This window comes from Cervus canadensis, chromosome 5 (genome assembly GCF_019320065.1).
Source record: "Cervus canadensis isolate Bull #8, Minnesota chromosome 5, ASM1932006v1, whole genome shotgun sequence".
NCBI lineage: Eukaryota > Metazoa > Chordata > Mammalia > Artiodactyla > Cervidae > Cervus > Cervus canadensis.
The window spans coordinates 64111566-64137817 of NC_057390.1; the positions used below are offsets into that span (position 1 = coordinate 64111566).

Here is a 26252-nt window from a genome sequence, read left to right on the forward strand (position 1 = left end):
GTTTTAAGAGGTCAAAAATTAGAATGTGCTTGAAAGTTTTGCAAAAAAAAAAATAAGGAAAAATATGCCTAGAACACATATGTATAAAGAAAAGACTGCACAGCTCACAGGTGGAGGAGGAGGATTATAAATGAACTGAAAATGTATAGAAGGCAGTCTATGAAGGAGAAATGAATTGGCCCAATCTTTTCTGTAATGTAGTTTGATAATGTTAATAATAATATCACACACTTTATATTAGTATATTCTTTTATACCTTTCAAAGCAAATGATCTCATTTGCTCACCACAATAGCCAGCTCTGAGAAAGAACCGTGGCAGGTAATTATTATCCCTACTTTAGGGATAAAGAAAACACTGGGGCTGATAATATTTGACTCTCCTGAAGTCCCCTAGCTGGAACCACGGTCTCTAAGATTCTTTCTGATTCATTTTCCATCTGGCTATGGACTGACACTCAGTAGGTACTTTGTGATATTTGAGTGTCTATGGAATATTGAACAGAGAGGCTTAAGATTGCTGCTAAGATTTTGGCCCATCAGACTCCACAATGAACTCTCAGAGCTTCCTGGTGACTGGTTGCTCTCCCGCATACAAAAGCCACTGCAGGTAGGTTGTTAGGGGGCCCAAATGGTCTCTACCTCCTGGTGGCCACAGCCTTGCATAATCCCCTCCCTTTGAGTACAGGCAAGACTTCTGAGTTGCTTCTAACCAAAAGAATATGGCAAAGGTGATGGGATATTATTTCCATGACCATGTGACATAAGATCGTAACCTCCATCTTGCTGGCAGACTCCCTGTCTCTCTCTCTGTCTCTCTTTCTCTCTCTCATCAACAGCTTCTCCAGGAACTACTAACAACCACATCAACTTGGGAGTAATTCTTTCTCTAGTTGAGGTTTCAGATGAGACCCAGCCCTGGTGAACACCTTATGGAACTTTATGAGAAACTATGAAGCAGAGGACCCAGCTAGACTGTACCTTGTTTCTTGACCCCCAGAAACTGATATAATAAATATGTGTTGTTTTAAGCCACTATGTCTATGGTAATTTGTTACAGAGCAATAGATAACTATCTGCATAACTCAAATTCCTCCTTAGAAGCCAGTGCTTTCTTTGGCCTCACCTTTTCTGTGAGCACCCAGCTTGGAGGACACTGGCTGGGCTGAGTTCTTCTCTGTGCCCCCTCTCTCTTCTCTGAATCAGTGATGGCTAAGGTGGTCCCACTTCTTGGCAACGTAGGGGCAGGCAAAAAGGAGCTGACTTTTGGGACCTAGCATTAGCATTTCAGCCATCATTCTTATCATAGTTTCTCTGTCCAGTTCTGTGCCCAAGCAAATTTAAAAAAAAGTCTTTCTGTCTAGGATCACTGAAGCTTTGCTGCGAAAAGCAAAGAGCTGAATAGGCTCTGAGGGGACGTGGGGTTGTTTTGCAGGCAGAACCAGCAAGTCTGAGGGAAGGATGATAATTAAAAGTGGACTTCCCAAATAACAAGTGCTTAATGCACCTGCACTGATGGAGGGGCCTTTGCATCCTGCTGGTCTTGGAGCTAAACGATACTAAGACGTGCTGGGATCGGAGTTCCCGAATCATTTATTGTCTACCATTTATGTAACCTTTCACTGAAACAAATGGGAAAAAACAACATGTTTTCTCAGGCCAGCCAAGAAGAGAGGGAAAGGCAATGGGTCCTCTCTGTTGCTAAAAGGGCCGTGGCATGGTGTGAAGGCATTTTGTCTGCAGCTTTGCTATAATGCCAACCAGCACATCACATTGGCCTGGAGGTTCCCGAGGCGTTGTTGAGTCTGTCAGAGCTGGATGCTGCTGCACTATTTTTCCAGTGGGGCCCAGGGTCGGAAGGTTATCGGGAAGTTATGAAGTCCACTACTGATTTGTTGCTTTCTCAACGGACACTGGATTTCTCTTTAAAAATGATGCTCAGTTCAGCATAATTGGCAATGCTCCAATCTTGGATAGAGACCTTTGCACCACAGGGCAGGGTGAAGTCAGAGCCGGGGCTTGGGGGACAAGTCTGATTATTAGCTGTGCTCAGAAAGGGATGCTGGAAAGGGATCCCTGTGTTGGGGTAGCACTGGCTTCCTGTCAGGTTTATGTGGGCCCAGCTCTGGGTGCTGTATTTTCCATGAGGGGCACTTTGGATTGTTCCCAGCTGCAGGCCCCGAGGCATCTAGCACAGGGCTTGATACAGAGCAGGCACCAATACAGACTTGTTAAATTAAACTCGGCTTCGTGTGACTTTTGTTTTTTTTCCTGGGACTGAGATTCAGGGCTCTGTGAACACATTAGAAAGCAATGATGTCTTCTCTATTGAACACTCAGTTGCATCTCCGAGTGGAAAGAAGATGGATAAAGCCAATCTGGACGTAGCAGGAGCATCTCCCTGACCATGGTCAGCAGCTGGGTGGTGTTTGGGATTGTTCCTAATGGGCATGGAAGCTGACAACTTTGGGGCGAGCTGACTTAGTGGGAACCCTGGCTCTGCAGTTGACTGCTAGGGCAGGCGGCATAACCCTTCTGATTATGTCTCCTGAGTTTTCGAATGGGCATGGCTCATTTAGAATGCACGGCTCATGCAGTGCACTTTGGGCCAAGCGCCTCTCTAAGCCCTTGACACCGATTCACTCATGTGAACCTTTCATCAGACCTGTGCGATGGAAACCTGAAGAACATAAGCTCCATTTTTTAATGTGAGGAAACAAAGGCACAGGAAGGAGAAGGAAATGGTTTTGAGTAAGTGGTAGAGTTGGGACCCGAATGGTGATATCTATCCTGGGGGACTGGGTGAGGGGAGAGGCTGTAAGGATCATATAAGTGATCCCAAGTGTTCTTAGTAGCTGGAAACACAGGTGTGCAGAGGAAAGGGGGCACTTGCAAACCCATGAGACTCTGCTGCCCAGGGAGGGAGCTCAGCCTCTCATCCAGGCTTTAGTGCCTCCCTCCACCATCACCAGGTCCCTGCGGAAGTGCTGCCTCTCCCTCAGCCACCAAGCAGCTCCTGGGCCTTGGTGTCAGCCACCTCCTGGGGATGCTGACTGCTCTGAGAGGGACTTGAGTAGCAGGGATCATGAGTCCCGAGTCAGTTCCACGCCACCTGCCTCCCCGGAGCATGGCCATGCTGGCTCCCGGGGAAGGGAGCCTGTGCCCAAATGAAGCATGACAGCCTAACAGGAAGGGCGCCGAAGCTGCTGCAGTGACTGGGACCCATGGGTCTTGTTAGGGCTTGTGCTTCCTGCGTCATCACAGCACGCTGGCTATAAATAGGTGATAATCTAAAATTAGTGAACGAGAGAACTCACAGCACATGGTTTAACAGCAGGCCAGCTGAGCAGGGAGACGGCCAGTGACCGAAGGGTTCCAAGGATTATGTCTACAGAATCTGCCCAACTCTTAAAGAGGTGTTCCCCCCAACTGAATGAGTGCCGATAGAAGTGCCTTTCATGTGCACCCATGAAGGCCGGGGTGCACGGAAAGATGCCAATTAGCTGCAATGATCAGCTATCTTACACGTGCGGGAGTGCCTTGTACGCCTGCTGCACTGTTTTGAATGTTAGTGAAGATACCTCTAGGTTCTGTTTAAACAAAAACTGACATTTTCAGTTCAGGGTGTTTCAGAGAAGAGAGATTCCTCCAGAAAACCCACTCAACAGTGGGATTCTTTTTAAGGTTTCTTTAAGGAAACTTTGCCCTTCTGAATGTTATCTGGCTTAGGAAACTTTATTTTTCATGTGTTTTAAAGAAACATTCTTTAGCCTTTCACACAGCTGGTATAACTTAGGGCAAGTTACTCCTTCTTTGTGGACATCATGCTCCTCAACTGTCAGTGGGGGATAATATTATCATACAAGCAAATGAGATAATGTATATGAAAGAGTCCTACGTACTTCCTGCACCCGGTGGTGCTCAGAGATCGTGGTTATTATTTCTGTGTGAAGAGGAGACACAGGAGACAAGGCCTTTGCTGTCTGAGAACTAAACCCTCAGAGCGGGCTGTGTGGCTCTGAGCCCACCTCCTCTCCGTCTCCAGGTCCACGCCCATCTGTATCGAGGATGTCAGGCTGTGGTCTGGGGCTCCTAAACTCTGCTTTAAACCAGGATTTCCTTCTGAGTTTGTTAAAAAGGCAGAGTTTGCCCTCTCATCCTCAGACATGGTGATTTTACAGATCTGCCGGGCCCAGGAATCTGCATTTTAACCAGGAGCACTCGTAGGTCCCCTCTCACCCTGCCAGGTGAATGAAACAGATAACATGAGAACACACCTGGAGAAACCCTGGGCTGGATCTAGGTCCCCGACAGCTGACCCGCTCACTTCTACATTCGTGCACTCCTAGATGGTCACTGGTTATTTTCCATTAATGATGCAATGAGGCCAGGAATCTAATCCGGGGTCCCCCTGGAGTGAGTGGGCTTCTACCCTTACTTGTTGCCTCCCTCCCAGGTCTCTGGGGGCCTCCTGCCTTCAAAACTGGCACACGGTAAAGAGCTGCAGTTAACACAGGGGTCCCAGCTCCGTCTCTGCCTGCAGGTTGGCACGAGGTTGTCGGCAGGGTCCACAGGTGACAAGACAACGGGATTTTCTGGAACCGGATTAGATACTTGTTCTTTACTGGGCCTGCAGGGCTGGGGTGTGGAAGGCTCTGATGGAAACAAAGACCCCCAGGTGAGTAAGAAGACAGTTCTGAGTGAGGGAGGCGGGCCCTGTGAAGCCTGCCTTCCAATAATGCTGTCATCCCCAGAAGGGCTTGCTTGGAGCATAATGGCTCTAGCTACAAATTCTATTAACTCTAATAGTTGTTCTGTGGCGAATGGATAATGCGTTTAGCAGAAATAGACCCAATCAATTTATGTGAAACACATAAAACTTTCTCATTGGAATTGGCATCTGTTCTTGAGTCATAGGAGCGTGTGTGTGGACAGTCTGTCACCCTCACTTCTGGGCACGTTAGCAGTGCCATGGGTTAGTGAGCTCTGGTTCACTTATATACTCTGTCCCTTCAGCCCATAGAACCACAGAGCTGGGGATGACAAGGGGCCTGGAGACAGTCTACTTTAACCTTGACTTTGAAATGCAGCAGCTTTTTAGCCTTTGTGTTTGTGTTGGCCCCGCAAACACCAGCTGTTACTTGGGGCTTTGCTGACAGGCATCAGCCATCAGATGAGGGGACGGAAGGCCAAGGAGAGGTGAGCCCTGCCCCAAGAGCACAGTGGAGGCCAGCAAGTGGAGGCCAGCTGGGGGTTCTGACTCCTGGGCCAGTGGTCTTTTCCACTCTTTTTAAATTGCCATCCCTCCCCCCACCACCTTTGGCAAGAGATGTGTACTCAGAAAACAGTAAACCAACTGTCACCAGCCAACTCAGAGGCAAGACTTTGGCTTGAAGCCAGGATTCTGCAAGTTATGAATACTTGTGGGTTGGGCTGGTTCTCATTTAAACTGAGATGATTCCATCCTGCCTCTGACACAACATGTAAGCTCACAGGAGAAGATGAGAGAGATTAGAAAGCTGAGGCAGGGTCCTCAGACCTGGGGTGGGGGCCGGGTGGGGATCCTGCCTGTCCTTACCTGGGCTTTTAGAGAGAGAGAGAAGGTGACAGAGCCTGCCTGCACCTCCTCACCCCTAATGTTCATTACTGCTGGGTGGGGAGCAGGCAGAGAGAGGGAGAGGGAGAGAAGAGCTCTGCACCCATGATTGCATTATCCCAACCATTTGGATAGTGTAATTGTATGTGCAGATCTGATAAATGTAATTTCCCAGCCTTAATACTTGCCCCATTTTATCTCCAAGTTTCTTCATCTGATTAGCTGAAGTGACTCAGAAGCTTCCGAGAAGGTTCTGTGAAGCACCTGGACAGGCTCTTTCCTGCCCGGATGCTCCAGTGGCTCAGCTCTGCCCCATGGGCTGGGGGAGAGGAAACCCCCAGACCCAAAGGGTCAGGCCCTCGTCAGAGGGAAGGGCTGGCTTGGGGGATGTGAGGAGTGTTTAGAAATTCGGGAGCTTTGTGAGTGATGGTTTTTGGAAGACCCGACTGGCCTTTGCGTTTCCAGGAGCTGCTCTAATGCCTGCCAGAAGGAGAGTTGAAATGCCACCAGCCACCTCTGTTCCAGTCGAGCAGAAACTGACAGCGCTGAACTTTGGGGAGAAAATCTTATTATCCAGCCTCCTCTGTCCTTTACAGGGATGGCTGGGAGCTGCTTTGTTTACTGATCAAAGAGGGCCTCTTGTCTGGGACGCTCTCCCAGCTCTTTTCCATGTAGAGCATTGATCTCTGAGAGGGAATTGGATACCTGAAGTAGTTCAGTTGGCTGAAGGATGCAGACTTCAGGGCCACATCCTGGCTCATTTTCCCACCAGCTGTGTGGAACGTTTATGTTCCTCCCCATCACCTCCCTTATCCCTGCAGTGCTAACAGCAGCAGCGGGCCCTGGGCCAGAGTGAGGGCTAGAGGAGTCAGTGTACGAGAGCTCCCCCAGCCCAGGGGCAAGCACACTCACTGATCATTCTTTCCTTTCCTTTCTCTCCAGCCTCAGCCCCTACTTTCTCTCCAGAGTCCCTCCCTGGGTAGAAACTCTGAGTTAGGTTAAGCTTGTCATCTATAAATTGGCACTTGCCATGTACCTCTACAAGGATCACATCACTAGTTGCTGCAACTGCTGACCTTTAACAGTCCCTGAAAGGAGTTCAGGGTGGAGATCAAGAATGAGACACTCTGTGCTCTGGAAAAAGTGGCAGGACAAGCCATCAGATAGTTAGGTATTTTCAGGAGAAGATTTTATGAGCCCAATTCTTGCATTTCATCACATCTAAAAAAAGCACTAAAATCTTTCATGGTGACATCTACTCCTTGTGACTACCAGTAACCTTCACAAGCCTAGCAGTGACCTTCTACAAAAATGTGTGCCCAATTGCATGTATCCCCTTTCACCAAAATCACATATACACTGACCTTTCCCTCTGCCTCTTCAGCGTAGCTCCTCAGAGCTATCTGAAATGCTGTCTCCCAGGCTACAGTCCTCATGTTGCTCCAAATAAAACATTGTGCATTTTTTTCAATTGACAAGCTTCACGTTGCAGACCGTGACTTGTGGGTTCACTGGCTGCCCTCTCTCCAGGGACCGGAAGTTCCAGAACTGGTTCCCCTCTTCGCTGTTGGAGCTGCACAGCCCCAGGGCCATGGGAGGTGCCAGGCAAACGTTTGCTGGGTGATTATCACTGAGTGGCTGTGGTCCTGACCTTGGCCTCTCAAGGAGCCGCCTGTACTTCCCCCTCCAGGTCCCTCTCCCGTCACCACTTCTCTTGCTGTGGGCACCTTGAGCTCCACAAATCTTCCCAGCATTTGTCCCCTTGTGCTCTTCTCTTCTAGACTGTGAGCTCTCTGAGCTCCTGACCTGGGTCTGGACTCCCCACAGAGGAGAACTGTGGTGAGGGTGTTAGATGAAAGCCAAGAGGGTGGGCCTGTGCATGAACCCAGGGGGTGGCCTGTTCTCCCTGACCATGAAGCTGGGTCCTGGCTAAGTTCCACTCCAAAGGGCTCAGTGGACCTTGTCGTGCAGAAGGTGGGAAAAGGAGGCCCTGCTCCCTCTCCCCTCATTAATCCTCCAGATGAAGACAGACACCCTCACCCTGGCAGGCCCATCAGATGGGGAGATGCCTCCTGCTACAGGAACACAGCTGGGAAGAGGTGTCAGGAGCCCACCTCAGCTCCTCACTCACCTGAACTACTCCCTGATGTGGGCTCCTGGGGAAGTATAGGCTCTGTTCGGTTCTCTAAAACCTGCCTGAGGAGGGTACTAAGGCTGCTTGGGAACGTGTTTGCCTCAGCATCCTCTTCCTTTTGAGTTGGGGTCACTCTGGAAGGGGTCTAGAGATAGAACACTGACCCACAGACACTTGTTGACACTCCTGCCCTGAGGCTGGGGTCAGGCAGCTGAGGAAGGCTGTGTCCCAGCCCTGGGCATCTCCACCCTCTCAGGCATCCACTTTCTCCTAATTTTATTTGGAGGTGGTGGTGGGGCACTGCCACTTTCGAGCCACTGTGAGATTTCATTAGTCTGAGTGGCCACTGGGCAGACCCTTATTGATCAGCCTTTTAGGGCCAGTGGGAGTTACATGGTAATAAACCTGGGAGTCAGGCAGGGTGGATGACTGCGAGGAAGCCGCTGCAGACTTTGGAGGACTGTGCTCAAGCATCAATCGCCCACAGTCAATCGATAAGTGTTTCTGGAGCCCCTGCTATGTAATCAGGGCTGGTGGTGATGAGAAGTGGGGCTTGCAGTTGTGTTCGCTGGATATGTCCTATATTTATCGCAGGGAGGCAGTGGTTAACCAAAGGCTATGGAGGTGAGTCACTGGGATGGGGGGTGGGGAGGGTGTTGAACGATTAATAGAAAGCTGCCCCCATCATGTTAGATGTTTTTTGCAAACCAGAGGGCAGAGGGGGAAGTAGAGATTATGGTTTAGGAGACCAGGTTCCCTGTTGCATGAAAAAAAGACAAGATTTTTTGAGGTTCTAGCTCAGGTGAAGGGAGGAAAGGGGGAAGGTGATGGGAAAAGCAATAAACTCTTTCCTCTGGTTTGGTGGCTGGATTAGATCTGGTGGGACCTGAAAGGGATGAGAGTTAATCCTGGGACAGCATTTTAGGGGGAGGAAATGAAAGGGTTTCTTTCTTCAAAGACATAGCAAAGCTAATATTTGTTTAATAAGTTGAGGGTCAATGAATTTAGTGAAAAGAAATAACCTTTACTTTCTTTTTCTGTACTTTGCACTCAACAAAGATTTCACATTAAAAGTAGAAATTAGAGACTATCATTTATCTCTTGCTATCTTAATATAGTATTACCTTTTACAGGAAAAAGAGGATGGGTGGACTGTGGCTGTACCCCTGTCTCTTCGAGTTACTCATGCTGGATGGAGCCTCACACCTCCATGTAACAGCCCTACCCTGGGTGATCCCCTCGACCTGCTAGTGTTGGGCTGGGTGGCCTGCATCAACTTCTCTGGGGCTGGGCTCACAGATCTAATAATCACCGACCAACCTCGTACTGGGTTTGGAGACTCATTCCAAGAGACTTCCTCCTGGTACAGAACAGCTGAGAAGTCACATCCATGGTTTAGGGTCAGATGCTGAAGACCCCTGTGTTTGAAGCAGCAAGGGCCCACAAGAGGTCTTCCAGCCCATGGGAGGCTGAATTGAACAGCTTCAAAGGGGAGCTGAGCTTTGGGGAAATTCATTGAACCTGAAGCTTTGGGGGTTTCACCATTGACGAGCTAGTCTGCCTTTGTGCAACAGATATCCTTGACCTTGGGTCCAGCCCTCTTTATGAGGAGAAATCAATGGAAGGTTTGCTTTATTCAGTAAGTGTGGAGTGGTTTCGAAGGACTGAGTTGAGAAAAGGATACCAGCTTGCTTCTCCCTTTTGTGTTGGAGCCTGGGTATTTCCCTGGCATGGAGGACAGTTGCTCCTTTGCACAAATCCCAGAAGCTCTATTTTCCCAGAGAGACAGCTTCTTCTTGAAGCTCACTAACCAGGGTGTAGGTGATGTTCTTCCTAAAGGTTGACCATTTTATTCTTTAAACACAGCTCCCCACCCCAATCACAGCATATATATTTTTTCTACTTTTTGCCACAAAAAATTACTTCACTCAGATATGTGAGTTGAACTCTTACCTGTAGGGTCAAAGATGGGGGTTTCTTTCGATGGGTTCACCCAGGGTTTCAGCTCATTGTTCAGGTTTCTCTCAAACAGATTTCTTGACTTGGGTGCTGTGTTCTGTGGCATCTTGTCCTCCCCGCTGACTATAGAGTAGAGAAGAGCCCACGGGCTGAGTTAAGGGAGGTTTGGTTTAAGGGACAGGGAGGAGTATGCCCCAGGGAAGGTGGGAGAGACCAGGGCTTGGGTTGAGGAGGGACAGTGAGGCTGGGATAGTCTGGGCTGGGGGACAAGTGCAAGGGACAGGGAGCACTCACTGGTGAGGTAGCAGTCCAGGCTGACGGAGATATTGTCAAAGGCCACCGTGGCTCTGGATCCTTGTCCCCACCACGCAACAATCTGTAGCCAGAACCTGTATGTATGTCAAGAAAATGTGTGAGGGATGACGGGGGTGTGTCGCATCTTAGGATTCAACATCCTGCCCAATCTAATTGTGAAGACCCAGCTCACCTAATCCCAGGGAGGTGGTGAGGGGGAGCTGTCAGCATCTCCCTACTTTTCCAGCACAGAGCACTTCCTTCTCTGAGGGACTGCTCTGCAGGTTAATGAAATGTGGGCTTTGGGGCCTGAGACCAGAACTCCCCGAGAGTCTGCGGAGACTGTTTGTGTTTTCTGTGTGGACAGGGTGGACAGAAGGGCTGGGCTCCATATCTTTTGGTACTCACAGGCAGAGCTGAAGCCATTATTAAGCTACTGAGATGCTTCTGTGCCCACTGAGAAGGGCATCTGTTCCCCATGTGTCCTGCATTTGTTGATTACCTCAGGTAGCCTGATCTGCTCCTGCCTCCCCTGGATTCCTCATTATCCAGCAACTGAAGGGTTAACTCCTCACACAGAGTGGGGTCTCGAGAAACCTGGGGCTTGTTCAGTATCAGAGATGATTGGGGTTGGTCTGTGCAGTGCCTGACTGATTGCTAAATATTAAGTGATTTGACTATGATCTTTGGGGGTGTTTGTAAGCAGTAGTGGACTAGAAGTTTGTAAGAGTGGACTAGAAGTGTTAACAGTAAACCCATGAGATACTGCTTCTTTCCATCTCTTTCACAGCCTTGGAGGGTCAGATCCTGGGACTGTGGCCAGGGGAGGCTTTAGAGTCTGGTAAATGGAAAATATCTTTCATTCATTTATTTCCTGGGAAGTCATGCCTCTGGAAGACTTCAGTCAACCAGGCCTGACCTGCTGTAAACTGAATTTCCTCAGAACTTAAAAACTCTCCCACCTTTCAGAAAGTCAGCCCTAGAGGACCTGCAGAAACATGCACAGCCTCTGGTGTGGATGTTAAAATATCAAGAGAGACAACTAGTGTCCATCAGTTGGTGACTGGATGAACCACATACCGTGGAATACTATCCCTGATAAAAAGGAATGGGTGTAGTTCTAGATGGGGCTTCCTCGGTGGCTCCGTTGTAGAGAATCTGCCTGCAATGCAGGAGATGCAGAAGACAAGGGTTCAATCCCTGAGTCAGGAAGATCCCCTGGAAGAGGGCATGGCAACTCACTCCGGTATTCTTGCCTGGAGAAATCCATGGGCAGAAGAGCCTGGTGGGTTACAGTACATGGAATCTCAAAGAGTTGGACTCGACTGGAGTGACTGAGCACATCCACATAGTTAAAGGCTACAAAATAGACGGATCTCAAAAACTTTATACTAAGTTAAAGAAGCCAGACAGTAATTAAAGACCTCATGACCCTATTCACATACATTTTTCCATTTATATGAAACATTTAAAACAGGCAAATCTATAGAGAGTTAAAGCAGAGTAGTCAGTCAGTGAGTGAACGGCCACAGGGGTAGAAGCCCCCATTGTCCCCATGAGCAGATGACCTCTGCTCCACACGCAGAAGGGTTAGACGCTGGGGTCAGAGAAGAATTACTGTCTCTGGTGGGAGAAAGACTTGAAATCAAAGGCAAACTTTTATCTAAATATGCATTTGTGCACAGTAACTCCATCTATGCCTTCACCTGTCAGGTGAAATCTGCTCACTCACAAACAGTCCTCATTTGAAAGTTACACCTAGAGGGTCTCAATCTGGTCAGTTCTAAAGAGAAGAAACGACTGAGTCTGTTATACTCATGGCCAACCCTACAGTGCCCTCAGGCCACACTGCCCATGATGGGGTCACAAGCCCCATTAGGACAGATATGTGAAGAGGGTTGGTGGTTGGCTGAGTGTGGAAAGATGCATGCCCAGTGGAGGATCCCCAAAGCCTGTTCTGGGACACCTGGGCTGGATGACTGTGCATGAGGTGTGGGCAACACATGAACCCACCTGACCTGTCTGGTCAGCTGTTGGTACCTGGCACTTGCCCCTGAGAGGCATCTTTCATTATGACCTTGAAAAGCATCTACTGAAAGGATTTTCATTCACATACACCTCTCATGTCTATCCACTGGATCCTACTTTAGATCTCTAAGGGATTCTAAAAGAAATCAGATAGGAATGCTGCCTTCAAATTGCCTCTTGACCAGTGGAGAGACCAAGGGTGGAGAATCAGTTAGAAGGAGGTGAATGCCACACAAGAGGTGCAGGTAAGATGCTCTGAGAGCTCAGAGGAAGGAGGCATTCCACCAGGTTGGGGGGATGCAAGCACATCACAGAGGAGGTAGTCTTCAGGTTGGTTCTGAAGGAAGGAAAGGACTCAAAGACATGGACATGGGGATGGAGAGCAGTGAGGGGAGGGCATCTCCAGGAGAGGAGCTGGACTGGGGGGTGGGTCAGAGTGGGAGAGGGACCCGCGAGCTCCAGTGTGAGGGGTGTGGAAGGAGGACAAGACAGTGAGAGGCCCGTAGGTCTCACACACCTGCATCGGGTTTCTCCAAGAGTCTTGGCGAGGTCAGAGCTATGGTTTCCCTGGATCTCCCCAGAGGACATGGTGTATAGATGGACTCTGGACTGGAGCCTGTGTAAACCTCAGACACAGCCAGACCCAGGATTCTCAAGGGACAAGCAAGTGCTCTAATAGCGCGGTCTTGCAGTTTCAGAGATGAAGGAGACACAGCTCCGAGGCAGCAGGAAAACAGGTACTTAGGTCTACTTGGAGAGGATGACCGGAAAGACTCCTGCTCCCAGGTGGAAGAGCAGGGAGGCCAAGCTGCCCGATGCTCCTGCACAGCAGTGGGGAAGGGGTCCTCCGTCCACCTTTCCAATTTTCCACTCTGGCCGTCATCTCCTAGTCTGACCCCCAGAGGCCAAGGGGCCAGGTCAGGCACTGGTTTCACTGCCGAGCGGCATCATGGGAGTACCTGCCAGGAGGGCCTGGGGTGCCCCAGCAAGTAAGTGACATTCGGTACCTGTGGAGCGTGGGGGTGACGGCCATAATCCCTGTTACCCCTAATTGAGCCCTTGCCCTAAATGCACGTCTTCTCCTGCCCCTCTGCTCTCCCTGCCCCCTCCTGCCTTCTTTCTTATGACTGAGCAATTGAGAGCTGCAAAGTTCTCAACCAGCCCCTGGGCCTCTTAGCATGGATGGCAGGATGCAAGCTGGTGCTCGAATGGTTTCTAAATAGAAGAGTTTCTAAAGTGTTCCGCAAGGCAACGGCAGTGGCAGCTGCTGTTTAAAAGAGTTTGATTGACACTGGGAATTGCACATATTTTGAGTCAGGAACACTCATAACAATCAGAGAAGACTCAATCAGATGCCGAATCAGATGTAAACATGTGATGCTGCCTCTGTCCACCCAGGAGGCCATGCTGCCAGTTCTTCCCCAACGCTCCAGACTCTAGAAACTGCAGGGAAGGGACAGGTGGGACAAAGGTGGGCCACGCTAGGAAGCAGAGGAGGGCAGGGGTGAAGCAAGACAGTCTGGAAAAGGGGTCTGAGGATGCTGGTGATGGGGCAGGACAGGACGGAAGACCCTGGGAGCTTCCTGCTGGTGGGGGCACTGGCCAAGAGACCAGGTGGCCATCAGGGCCACCCAGATTCAGGCTTCTCTACTTTGGATGGCATCGAATTGTGTGTTTTTGCTGAAGAAGACTCTTGAGAGTCACTCAGACAGCAAGGAGATCAAACCAGTCAATCCTAAAGGAAATCAACTCTGATTGTTCATTGGAAGGACTGCTGCTGAAGCTCCAATACTTTGGCCACCTGGTGCGAAGAGCTGACTGACCCTGATGCCGGGAAAAATTGAAGGCAGGAGGAGAAGGGGACAACAGAGGATGAGATGGTTGGATGGCATCACTGACTCAATGGACACTAGTTTGAGCAAACTCCGGGAAATAGTGAAGGACAGGGAAGCCTGGATTGCTGCAGTCCAGGGGGTCACAAAGAATTGGACACAACTTAGTAATTGAACAACAACAAGTGAAGAAGAGTTTACTCCTGGCTCTGCTTGCTCTCCTTTCTGGAGATGGTGGGAGTCCTCAAGGCTCTCAGAGTCTTTCTGGTCTAACTACTCTTCACTATTGAGCTCCCCCAAAGTACAGACCCTAAATCACTTTACAGAGCCAGCCAAGATCTTGGGTCTTGGGTTTTGCACATACTAGGCAGCCTGCTCTGGGTCTGAGGTGAACAAGGTCCACGCCACATTACTGCCCAGATGGCAGGGGCCGGGTGGTTCTAACACATGCACAGGTCACTCTGCTGCCCCAAAGCCTTTGCTCTTTGTGGGGAAAGGAAGCAGAAGCTCATGGCTGGCCGAGCCTTGCTCTACCTCTCCACAGGCACCCTGGGCAGGGAGAAGGAAGAGCCAGCTCCCTGGTGCTCGTCCAGCTTCTTTACCGAGCTGTGCCGTTTCAGAACATGGCAGTTGAGACCCTCTGTCCAGTCCTCCGCAGTGGGGACCTCATTCCTTGCCCCTCCGTGGTTCAAACCTGCTCAGCTCTTTCTCTTTCTCCAAAGAAGACACTTTTGATGGCCTGGGTGATGCTGCCTTTTTCCATTTTTTTCCAGCCAGTGGCGTTTGGAGCTTGTTGCTAAAACACGCTTGGCTAGAGATCTTAGTTGGAGCCTGGCTGTGCATAAAGAACACATCCCCTGACTCCATCTTACTCAGCTTTACAGAGAGGCCTGTTGAAAACTGACCTGGGGATTGGGGGTTTCTGGGAGGTGGCCGCTGGGGCAGAGGGCCAGGTTTAGAGGGGTGGCCTTGGTACTGGTTGCCTCTCAGACGCATGGGGCCGATCTCTGCCTGGGTGATGCGCAGGCAACTCACGCACAGCTCAGAAAACGCACAATCCCACTCAGGCATCAGACTGTTAATGGACAGTGGATATAATGCCTTATTTGCCACCCTGCCAGCCTGAGGGACTGAGAAACCTAATTAAGTTCCCTTAATGATTCTAAGTAGCTGACAAAAAGGTGTGTGTCTGAATGCGGACTGAGGGAATAGGGAGGCTTTGCAGGGAGACTAGAAAGAATGGCCGGGCTGGGTAACAGGCGTTTAATGGATGGCACAGCGTCTTGGATTCCTCGGTAGAGCACTTACTGTGCTTGGAAGGCAGAGCGCTCCACCTCCCTCTCCGCAGCTGGGGCTCATCTGGGCTCTGTCTGCTTAGGATAGGAAGGGGAGATGCTGCTGAGGAAAAATGCTTTCTCCGGTTTCTCACTGTGCACTTGATTTGCTCGGCAAAAGTCTTCTAAAATGGACTGTCACAAAGCTCGGGCCACTGTATGCATTTCTATTAGAATAATGTATGTGATGACAAAGCCCTCTGCACCCATCCTATTATCTGTGTAATTGACTTCAGTTACCGCTGGAAGAGGAGGGGCTGATGGCCAGCCTTGGGGCCCTGGAATCAGCCCTGGCTGGGATCAGTGTGGCTAGGGCTGGGTTCTTTTGTCCTGATGCTAGGAATCTTTGGCTCTGGCACAGGAGAGTAGGGGAGGGCTGGACATTCAAGGACAGAGTCATCACTGGGAGACCCCTCTTCCCCTCGAGGTCCCACTCACAGAGTTAATTTACCACCTCCTGACTTGCTCTCCTCTCCGGGCAAAATGAAACTAAGAACAGTGTTGGGGCGGGGGAGAGTCAATACAGAGTAATTCCAGGGCTAATAAGGGCCACAGAGCTCTTTCACAGTGAATCTAGCTTCTGTGAGGGAGCCCTTTGGGGTGGAATAGGAGAGGAAATGAATTTTCAGTCCAGCCGCACAAGCGTGGAGAATCGCTTGCTCTTCAACGTTCTCTGTCCCAGCCTTCCAGGTGCTGGCTGTCTCTGTTCATTTTGGAGGCCGACACTTACGAGTCTGGTTCCCACATTTGCTCTGGCATGTCACCCATCAGAAAGGAACAAGGATATTCTGCCAGACCACAGAGCGGGGAGAAACCCTGCGCTAGCAGGTTCCCAGTTTGCTCTTTCACTCTCTCATTTTGGATCCTATATATTGAGTTCCCTCTGGGCCCCAGGCTTTCAGGAGGAAAGCTGAAAGGGAGATCTTGCTTCCTGGAGCCCTGGCCCATTGAGGGAGGGCCAAAATACACAAAATGCACAAAAATACCTGCCCCAGAGCTTGAGGGTGTCATGTGTCCCAAGGAAGGAGAATTAATGCATTTTCCCAGGGAGAGAGGGAGGGAGAGATAGAGAGAGAGCATGTACACTTGAGAGAGAGCCAGCTTCTTGGGCTGGATGTCCCCTTCTGAGTTACTGAGGCTAGATTATCTCTGGGATGCCAGCATAAGAAGAGAGCTTATGAAGGACGGGCAGGGACCTCCAGGAGCATCGTCTGACTTGCCAGGTCACACAGGGATACAGTAGCTGAGGGAAGGTGGGAATTCGGGCCTCTTGCTTCCCAGATCACTTTTTTTTTGCCATCCCTTGCAGAACCATTGAAATTCATTAATCTCATGTATCCTCTCATGTCCTCCATACTGGGCTTCCCAGGTGGTGAAATGGTCAAGAATCTGCCTCCCAATGAAGGAGATGTAGGTTCAATCCCTGGGTTGGGAAGATCCCTGAAGTAGGAAATGGCAACCCACTCCAGTATTCTTGCCTAGAAAATCCCATATACAGAGAAGCCTGGCAGACTACAGTCCATGGGGTGGCAAAGAGTCAGACATGACTGAACAACTGAGTACGCACATAGGTCCTTCATACTACTGGTGAAGTACAACCAGCCCCTTGGAGCCACTGGGGGCTTGGAGGGCCGTCCAGAGCTGGAAACCACCCATACCTTCTCATTTCAGAAATACTGGGATACCTGCTTCACCTTTCTCAGGACACATAGGCATTTCCAACACAGACCTCATCTTCCACTCCTGCTTCTGTGTGGCCTGTGGCTTGAGGCCTTAGATGATGGTGCCAGAGATGGTGGCAGCCCGCACCCCCCCCCCCCGCATAGAGAGGAGATCCAGGGGAAGGGTGGTCGCTGGCTCCCTTCACCTGACACAAATATCTTCATGAGAGTGAATAAGTGGCCTTCTCTGCTTGGGGAGGTTGAGTTTCAAAAGGTAGAGTGACATGAAGAATGGGTTGTATACTTGTTGGGACCCCAGGGAAGTCACTGAAACTTCTCAGGTGCTATCTCGTTTTTTTTTAAATGTATATAATGTGAGTATTTTCATCAGTTCAGCTGCTCAGTCATGTCCGACTCTTTGCAACCTCATGAACTGCAGCATGCCAGGACTCCCTGTCCATCACCAACTCCCGGAGCTTACTCAAACTCATGTCCATTGAGTCAGTGATGCCATCCAACCATCTCATCCTCTGTCATCCCCTTCTCCTCCTGCCCCCAATCCCTCCCAGCATCAGGGTCTTTTCCAATGAGTCAGTTCTTCACATCAGGTGGCCAAAGGATTGGAGCTTCAGCTTCAGCATGAGTCCTTCCAATGAACATTCAGGACTGATTTCCTCTAGGATGGACTGGTTGGATCTCCTTGCAGTCCAAGGGACTTTCAAGAGTCTTCTTTAACACCAAGTTCAAAAGCATTAATTCTTTGGTGCTCAGCTTTCTTTATGGTTCAACTCTCCTATCTGTACATGACTACTGGAAAAACCAGAGCTTTGACTGTACAGATCTTTGTCGGTAAAGCAATGTCTCTGCATTTTAATATGCTGTCTAGGTTGATCATAGCTTTTCTTTCAAGGAGCAAACATCTTTTAATTTCATGGCTAGTCACCATCTGCAGTGATTTTGGAGTCCCCCAAAATAAAGTCTGTCACTGTTTCCAATGTTTCCCCATCTATTTGCTATGAAGTGATGGGACTGGATGCCATGATCTTAGTTTTTTGAATGTTGAATTTTCGGTCATTTTTTTTCTCACTCTCCTCTTAACTTTCATCAGGAGGCTCTTTAGTTCCTTTTCACTTTCTTCTATAAGGGCAGTGTCATCTGCATATCTGAGGTTATTGATATTTCTCCCTGCAATCTTGATTCCAGCCTGTGCTTCATCCAATCCGGCATTTCACATGATGTAGTCTGCATGTAAGTTAAATAAGCAAGGTGACAATATACAGCCTTGACATACTGTTTGCCCAATTTGGAACCAGTCCATTGTTCCATGTCTGGTTCTAACTGCTGCTTCTTGACCTGCATAAAGATTTCTCAGGAGGCAGGTAAGGTAGTCTGGTATTCCTATCGCTTTCAGAATTTTCCACAGCTTGCTGTGATCCACACAGTCAAAGGCTTTGGCATAGTCAATGAAGCAGAAGTAGATGTTTTTTTCTGAAATTCTCTTGCTTTTTCTATGCCAACGAATGTTGGCAATTTATCTCTGGTTCCTCTGCCTTTTCTAAATCCAGCTTGAACATCTGGAAGTTCTTGGTTCATGTACTGTTGAAGCCTAGCTTGGAGAATAGTATTTTCACAGTGGACGCCTTTCTTTAGTATGGGAGAGTCTAGTTCATTGTTCCTTGTTTATATTATTTTCTATTAAAAATCTGTACCTCCTCGAGAAGTATTACAAATTATATGTCTCCCCCTCTGCCTTCAAACAAAGATTATTTGAGCACCTCCTATGAGTCAGGCACTGTGTCTAGAGCTGGGAGTATAGTGGTGCAAAAGACATGGATCTTGATCTCAAGGAATACGGACAGGTTTTTAATTCATATTATTCACTGACCATGGGATTTCTAAAGTCCTTACTGGTTCTGCCCCCAACAGAACTACAGCCTTCACAATCTGAGAAAACATCAAATCTGGGCAGTGAGAGGAATCAAGAAAGACTTTGAAGAACTGAGTGCCTAGAAAAGAATGATAGAGCTGGGGATAGGAGAATCATTCAGGAGTAGGGTGAGGGTAGAAGTTTAGCTGCTTTGCTTCAAATATCAGCAGCTCAGGTATCTCCTCAATTCCAGACTTTGTTCCTGGGGAGAGAAGGGACTGAGAATACATGGCTGTGTTTTCAGAGGCACTAAGTTATGAAAAACATATGCCTCTGTTGACTTGTAAACCAAGCTGTGGATGTTACCAAGAAAATCTTGAGCAGATCGGAACATCCTGTTATTCTAAAGCGGTTCACTTACTGCTGTTTTGAGTGATTACTTCTTAAACCAGGCTCATAGGCCGGATCTATCTCACTGCTCTGCACTCTTGGTTGTGGAAATTTAGCAATCAAAAGCAACAACTTTTTTCAAATGTCACAGTAAATCAGTGTTAGAAATAGGATTTAGAGCTTGGAATTGCTAATCTACTCCTTGCTTCAATGATCTGGGATGTTTTCTGAGAAAGAAACAAGGCCAGATCCTCCCACTGTTGCAAAGAACGTTTGATTTGTATGTATCAATGCCTGGCTGCACACTGCATTGCTAGGATCTCAGCCACACTCTCCCACTCTTCTGCCTGACCCAAGCCTGTCCTGGTTGAAGGTGCCATTTGGTAGGCAGTGGCAGAAGGGGTCTCTCCTTCTCCAGCTCCTCCTCTAAGCTTCACTCTGATCAGAGCAGTTCACATCTGGTCCCTCGAAAGAGCCTCCAACAGTCCCCACACTCTGGTTTCCCATCCTCCATTTTATCTCTGTGTCCAGTGGCTCTCTGTATCCCACAGCCTGGTGTCCAAAACACTTGACCTCCTATCCACCCTCTCCAAGGAGATTGCTCAGGATTCTCCAACATAGAATCCTCTTGAGTATTCTTGAACCTGCATAAAACATTCCTGACTCTAAGCCTCTGCTTATCCTGATGGTCATCTCTGGAATACCCTTGTCCCTTTCCCATTTCCCTAAGACCTAAATTGTCCTCAAGGTCCAGCATATATATAATAAGCCCATTTTCTCCATAATGGCTCCCCTGACACGTGGAGGTCACTGAGCCGCCTGAAGACCGGCCACGCTCTGTCAGACCCAGCACAATGCTCTGAGTGTTGCTGCTGGCCTCTCAGTGGGTATGCTCCATGTCCCCCACATGCAGCTCCTGTGACCCAGCAAGAGGCTGAATCATACACCCCTTTCCATCCTCTGTGCTCGATGGAGGTTTAGTACATAATTGCTGACAAGGTGACAGCCAGTGATACTTCTCCAGTCACTTGATTCCCTCTCTTGTCCATAAGACAGCTGGATCTGACATTTTATGCCAGTGACTTTCCACATGTGGTTGACCCTCTCTTAATTTCTTAGGAAACTTAAAAAAAAATATTCTTGGGTCCAGTTTGTGATTGCTGAATCAGAATCTCTGTGCATTGGATCCAAGACTGCATTAAAGCCAGTTTCCTAGGTAAGTATAATGTTCAGCCAATTTTGGAAACCACTGTCCTAAAATGTCCTGCTAAAGTCTTTTCAAGATACTTTTCCTATTTATTTGCTTAATTAGTTAATTAATTAATTAATTTTTAGAAGGAATATTTTGCTGAGAGAAATTCTCCCTAAAAGTGAGAAAGTGAGGTTTTGCTACATCATAAAATTTGGGGAATACAACATTCATACCTTAGAACAGAGGAGAAAGGCATGGCAACCCACTCCAGTATTCTTGCCTGGAGGATCCCATGGACAGAGAAGCTTGGCAGGCTACAGTCCACAGGATTGCAATGAGTTGGGCATGACTGAAATGACTTAGCATGCATGCATGCATGCACCTTAGATCCTGGAATTGATTTCAGCCTTGAATTATGAAGGTTCTTGGAGAAGACTGATCAATGCTCAGAGTGGCTACATAAGGAATCAGTCTTCTTGAATGACAGTCTGATAGATGCCAAAGATGGAGGCTCTATTCCTTGGTTTAACCCATCACACAACACACACACATATTTTTTCATCAAACCTATTTCCCTTTTTTCTATATACCCCAGCATCTGTTACATGCAGTTAGTGATGGCTAGGTTACTGGGTTGTAGCCAATGGAAAGTGAGCTGATGTGATGACTCATAAAAATCTTCCTATGCAAGGATCCTTCAGTGCTCTTTCCTCATTGGCTGTCTGAAGGCAAAGGAGTCAAAACTGGAGAAAAGGATGGATCCACAGAGAGAAAGAGGCTGGATCTTTGAATGACCAGATGGCAGGCTACTTGCCAACTGGCACATTCATTTTTGCTTTCACATGAGTAAGAAATATGTTTCTTTTTGTACAGCCCAAGGATTGGAGGTTTAATGTTACTCTGGGTAGTGTTACTCCAACTATCATATCATGTAACACAAGCCTAGTTACCCAAGTGTGTTCAAGGCACCCAACATGGTTGGGTCAACGACTAACCGCCCCTGGGGGTGGGGTGCAGGATAAAGTTAGCCCTAGGCTGGCTGCAGGCTTCTCCCTGCCCATCTGTAACACTGCAGGACGAGGGACAAGCTGGGGGAGGCAGAATGGGCTTTAAGGAGTGGGGTCTAGCGCTCTAAGATGCTAGTTCCTCCTCCCTCTGGGAAGTTAAGGATAGCAAGGGCAAGTCACTTGTGAAAAGCCTTGAGCTTGATGGGCTTGTGTGTGCATGCTCAGTCACTCAGTTGTGTCCAGCTCTTTGTGACCCCATAGACTATAGTCTGCCAGGGGTCTGGATGGAATTCTCTAGGCAAGAATACTGGAGTGGGTTACCATTCCTTTCTCTGGGATCTTCCCAACCCAGGGATCAAATTCACATCTCCTGCATTGCAGGCAGATTCATTACTATCTGAGCCACCAGGAAGCATCAAAGGCATACCAGAGTGGTGATTTAAAAAGGCACATGGTGACCGGCACAATTTTTCCAGTAGTCATGTATGGATGTGAGAGTTGGACTATAAAGAAAGCTGAGCACCAAAGAATTGATGCTTTTGAACTGTGGTATTGGAAAAGATTCTTGAGAGTCCCTTGGACTGCAAGGAGATCCAACCAGTCCATCCTAAAGGAGATCAGTCCTGGGTGTTCATTGGAAGGACTGATGTTGAAGCTGAAACTCCAGTACTTTGGCCACCTGATGCAAAGAGCTGACTCATTTGAAAAGACTCTGATGCTGGGAAAGATTGAGGGCAGGAGGAGAAGGGGACAACAGAGGATGAGATGGTTGGATGGCATCACTGACTCATGGACATGAGTTTGGGTAAACTTCGGGAGTTGGTGATGGACAGGGAGGCCTGGCGTGCTGTGGTTCATGGAGTTGCAAAGAGTCAGACATGACTGAGCAACTGAACTGAACTGAACTGACTGGCACAATGGCCTGGAAGGAAGGGGAGAGAGTCTTCTCTGCTGGTGATGCTGGCCAGCTGGACATGTGAAAGAAGGAAGGCAGGGAGGGTGGTGCTGGGCAGGGAGAGGTCTTTAGCAGGAGCTGGTGGTAGGGAATTAAGATGATGGATTTCAAGGAGTGGATGAGGTCAAGGAAACTAACTCAAAATGAGTAAGAGGTGTAGCCTAAAAAAAAAAAACCCAAACCAAAATATTTTGTTAATTACAATGGCTACCATTTACCAAGTTTTCAACTGCATGTCAAGCACATTTCTTCACATATGTACATAGGAGGCAGATTAGCCTCGGGATCAAGGGAAAATTATTTCACCTCTTTAGACCTCAGATTCCTCTTATTAAAAAGAGGATTAATTATAGAATCTATCCCAAGAGACTGTTTTAAGGTTGAAATGAGATAATGCATGTTAAGCACTTGTTACAGTGACTGCCAGGCAGTGAGTACTCAACAAACGTTACTTCTAATCATTGTCTACAATTTCCATAGCTCTATGAGGAAGTTGTGATTCAACTTACAAAAATATGAATCAAATACAACTTTTTCAGGAATGTGCCTAGGCCTGCAAACTAAGGTTTGTTGGAAATATCTGGATTTCCACTCACTGTGTATTTCTCTATTCAGGTGAGAATAAGTAATGAAAATGTCCCTCTCAAACTGGTCTCATCACAGGAGACACTACACAAAGAGAGAGTATTGTGTATGTAAAATGGGGATTCTGTAGATGAGAAACAAGGACGTATTAGGAGAAAAACCTTGCCTCTGTGGAGTTTCTGGGCTAAGTACATGAAGCCATAACTCTCAGCCCAACTGATCCCGTTTAAAAGATGTGTTTGTGAAGCACACCACTTGTCATTAGGACAAAGGATGCAGAGGGAACAGACATCTAAATATCTCCAGAGGGAACATTTTCTTCTTGTTAGACTGTGTATTTAGTGAGCAGCTAAAAGCCTTTATAATGATAATGCCAGGGAATGAAGCCTACATATGTGTGATAAGTTATGTACGTTCTATTTGGCTGTACGATGCAGTGATTTGTGGGGCACAGTTTGATCCATGGTGTTTCCAAATCCATCTCATAATGAGTTGAACTTCGCACCTGCTTCTGTGCCGTAAGCATGTCAAAGCTTAGCATGGTGCAGGAGCACTGTGCTTAACTTACTAGGATATGTCATTATAAAGAGGAGAACTAGGGTATGTCCCTGCAAGAGACTGAAAATTAGAATAAGGGGAGAGAACTTGTCCTTTTTTTCTATTTTGAGAAAAGGCAGAATTAAATCTAGTGGTAAGAGTGGCAGTTGAATGGCAGGGCGAGGAGGGAAGCTGATGAGGTGGGGAGAGATTAGGGAAAGCAGTTATATGAGGTAGAGGTAAAGTAACAAGATAACTTTTAAGCCCTCATCAAGCCAGTATTTGAATTAGTGCTGTCCTTCAAAATTACCTTGAGAGCACACATCTGTATTCCAGGGATGTTACCACTGCTCAAAACATCTTGGGCACTTACTGCTCTTGGAGATTTCTCTTGTTACTATTTATAGTATGTTGTAAAGTTAATACCATTTCATAACGATGACAGACTATGGCATTATTTCTATCACTTGGCCTGTTTGTAAATGGACAGGAGAAATATCCTTCCATGGATCAATGCCTCCCTGTCAGCAGCCTTTATATACCTATGGCATATTCTCTGAGTCTTCACAGAAGGGCTACTATGTGGTGGGAGCAATCTGAATATAGCTCTCAAGTGCCCAGTTCTGGCTCTCCCTACTTACAAGAACCAGGGCACACAATTAAGATCAAAGTCTTTTTTACAAAGTGATCCTGACAGGACAGTGCCCAGAGACAAAGGAAGCACAGGTACCAGGCAAGTCTCTAAAGAAAACACCTTGTCATGAGAGTAACAAATGCTGTTAGGGTTCATCTGATGGGACACAGGCATTGCTTTGATATACAGAATTCTGTGTAGTAGTATTTCTTATAATGTGATTTTATCTGCTCTGTTAGACGCCAGGTTGAACAGAGGAGGAATGTTAGATGGATTCCAACAAGTGAAATTCTCACTTAATTCAGCCAGAATTTGAGAATACAGCAATTTCTCTCAATACTTCATTCTGTTAACATGCATCTATTGGGCATACTATGTGTTAGGTATGGTACTAGATGATCAGGGAACAGTGCAGTATAAGTTGGACCTGATTCCTGCCTCATTGATATGTATATTCAGATAATAAAAAACAGATATCACTGAGTGACAAGATATTATAGGAGTGTTTCAAGAGCCATGAGACTATATTGTAGGTATATTATATAGTCTAGGGGTTTGGGGAGGCTTCTTTGAAAAGCTAAGGAAAAGTAGCAGTCAGGAAGATGGAAGGTGGAAGAACATTTCATGTGGAGGGAATGGCAGGTGCAAAAGTCTGGAAGTAGGAACTTACCATGGTGCAATTGAGTTGAAAGAAGCTTAATGAGGTTAGCAGGTAGAATAACAGAATAGTATAAAAGAGGCTGGTGAGATTATGGTTGGATAGATCACATGTGGGGCTAAATGAAGAGTTTCTTAAAGGAAATTGAAAGGCACTCTAAAAACCACAGAAGCCATGGAAGCGTGTTAAAAATGGGAAATGATTAGATTTACATTTCAAAAAGTTTATTCCAGCTTCCTTGTGCAGACTCGATTGGGTGGGGATAAGACATGCAGGCAAGGAGACAAGACTGGATGTCACTCCCATGTCTAGGCAGGCACTAATTTCATGTAATACCCAGGGGCTATGAGCAATGTCCAGAGCCTGGGAGCTCTTTAGGGCTAATCTTTAAGCACTAATAAAGTTGCTTTTAAAACCTGGTAATGTGCGAGGTTGGGCAACCTCAAAACAGATGGTGGTTTGGGATAGCACAGGGAATGAAGTTCTCGCCCTCTAAAGGGCCATGGCTGGGGGAGCTATCCAGGAGGCAGGTGCTGAATAACTGAAGCAAGGACTTGCCTAACGATACTTCATGGGATGTGGGCAGATGGTAAGGTGCTCACGCCTACCTCAGGGTCAGGAGGAAGGGAGTTAACCTTTTTTTTTTTAAATCCATTTTCTTTTTCTCTTTTCCTCATTTATGTCCTTTCTCTACCTTCACCATCCTCCCATTTTCATTTTCTGGAGATCCAGGCAGCTACAGCACACTGTCTGAAAGTAAGAAGGATAATGTGCTTTCTCTTATAAGAAGGCTACAGAGCATCGATGATCACAAATTCATAAGAACCTTAACCCCCACCCTAGGGTTTCATTACTGGTTACTATTGCTAAATTGGCCATCTTAGCCTCTTCTGAGGCATTAGATGGGGAGATATTATTATTACTACTAAATCATTGTTATTATTAGTAGTTATTACTAAGCATTTACTGTGCACCAGGCAGTTCACCAAGTACTTTACTTCTCCAAGCCTAAGAGGTAGACTTTATTATCTTTGTATAATTGAATACGGCTTGACTTAGAAGATTGGAGTTTGTGGTTTGTTCCATTTATTCAATAAATTATTTGAGGCCATATAACTAAGGGATGATGATGGAGGGTGTGGGAAATAAAACTTACTGATATGTACTATACATAGATGCTTTTGACAGTCATTTTTAGTCTTATAGTAATCCTGTAAAGTTGCACCGGTATTATAGAGGTTCAGTTGGCTGAGGTCACACAGCTAGTAAGTGGCTGAGCCAGTTTTTAAACTTGGGACTCTCTGACTCTAAAGTCTGTGCTCTGCCATCCACAGTTCTTCAGTTTTTTGGGGGCAGCCACACATACAGTCGAGGTGGATTTTAGCATGTGAAAACTGCTCTGCTTCCTTCTCCTGCAGTTCCATTGCCTCAGGGTCTGGATGCCTTCCTCTATCACCTCTAGTTCCAGGGAGGGGGAGGCCAGCATCCCACATCAGAGCATGTCAGTGTTGTGCAGGCTCCTGGTGCGCAGGGCCACTCGCATAATTGCACATTTATTAGGTCATGAGGCATCATCCAACCAGGCTGGCCT

At 47.5% G+C, this 26252-nt stretch overlaps 1 protein-coding gene across 1 annotated transcript in view; it reads right to left on the bottom strand.

The window, feature by feature from the left end:
- The window catches only part of ALK (ALK receptor tyrosine kinase), a 786987-nt gene that overhangs the window by 67327 nt on the left and 693408 nt on the right, over positions 1-26252 (bottom strand). The window contains exons 10-11 of the mRNA XM_043468949.1: positions 9982-10076; positions 9682-9810 (exon numbers count right to left, since the gene is read on the bottom strand). Coding sequence (XP_043324884.1) covers positions 9682-9810; positions 9982-10076 — 224 coding nt within the window. The remainder of the gene's footprint in view (positions 1-9681; positions 9811-9981; positions 10077-26252) is intronic.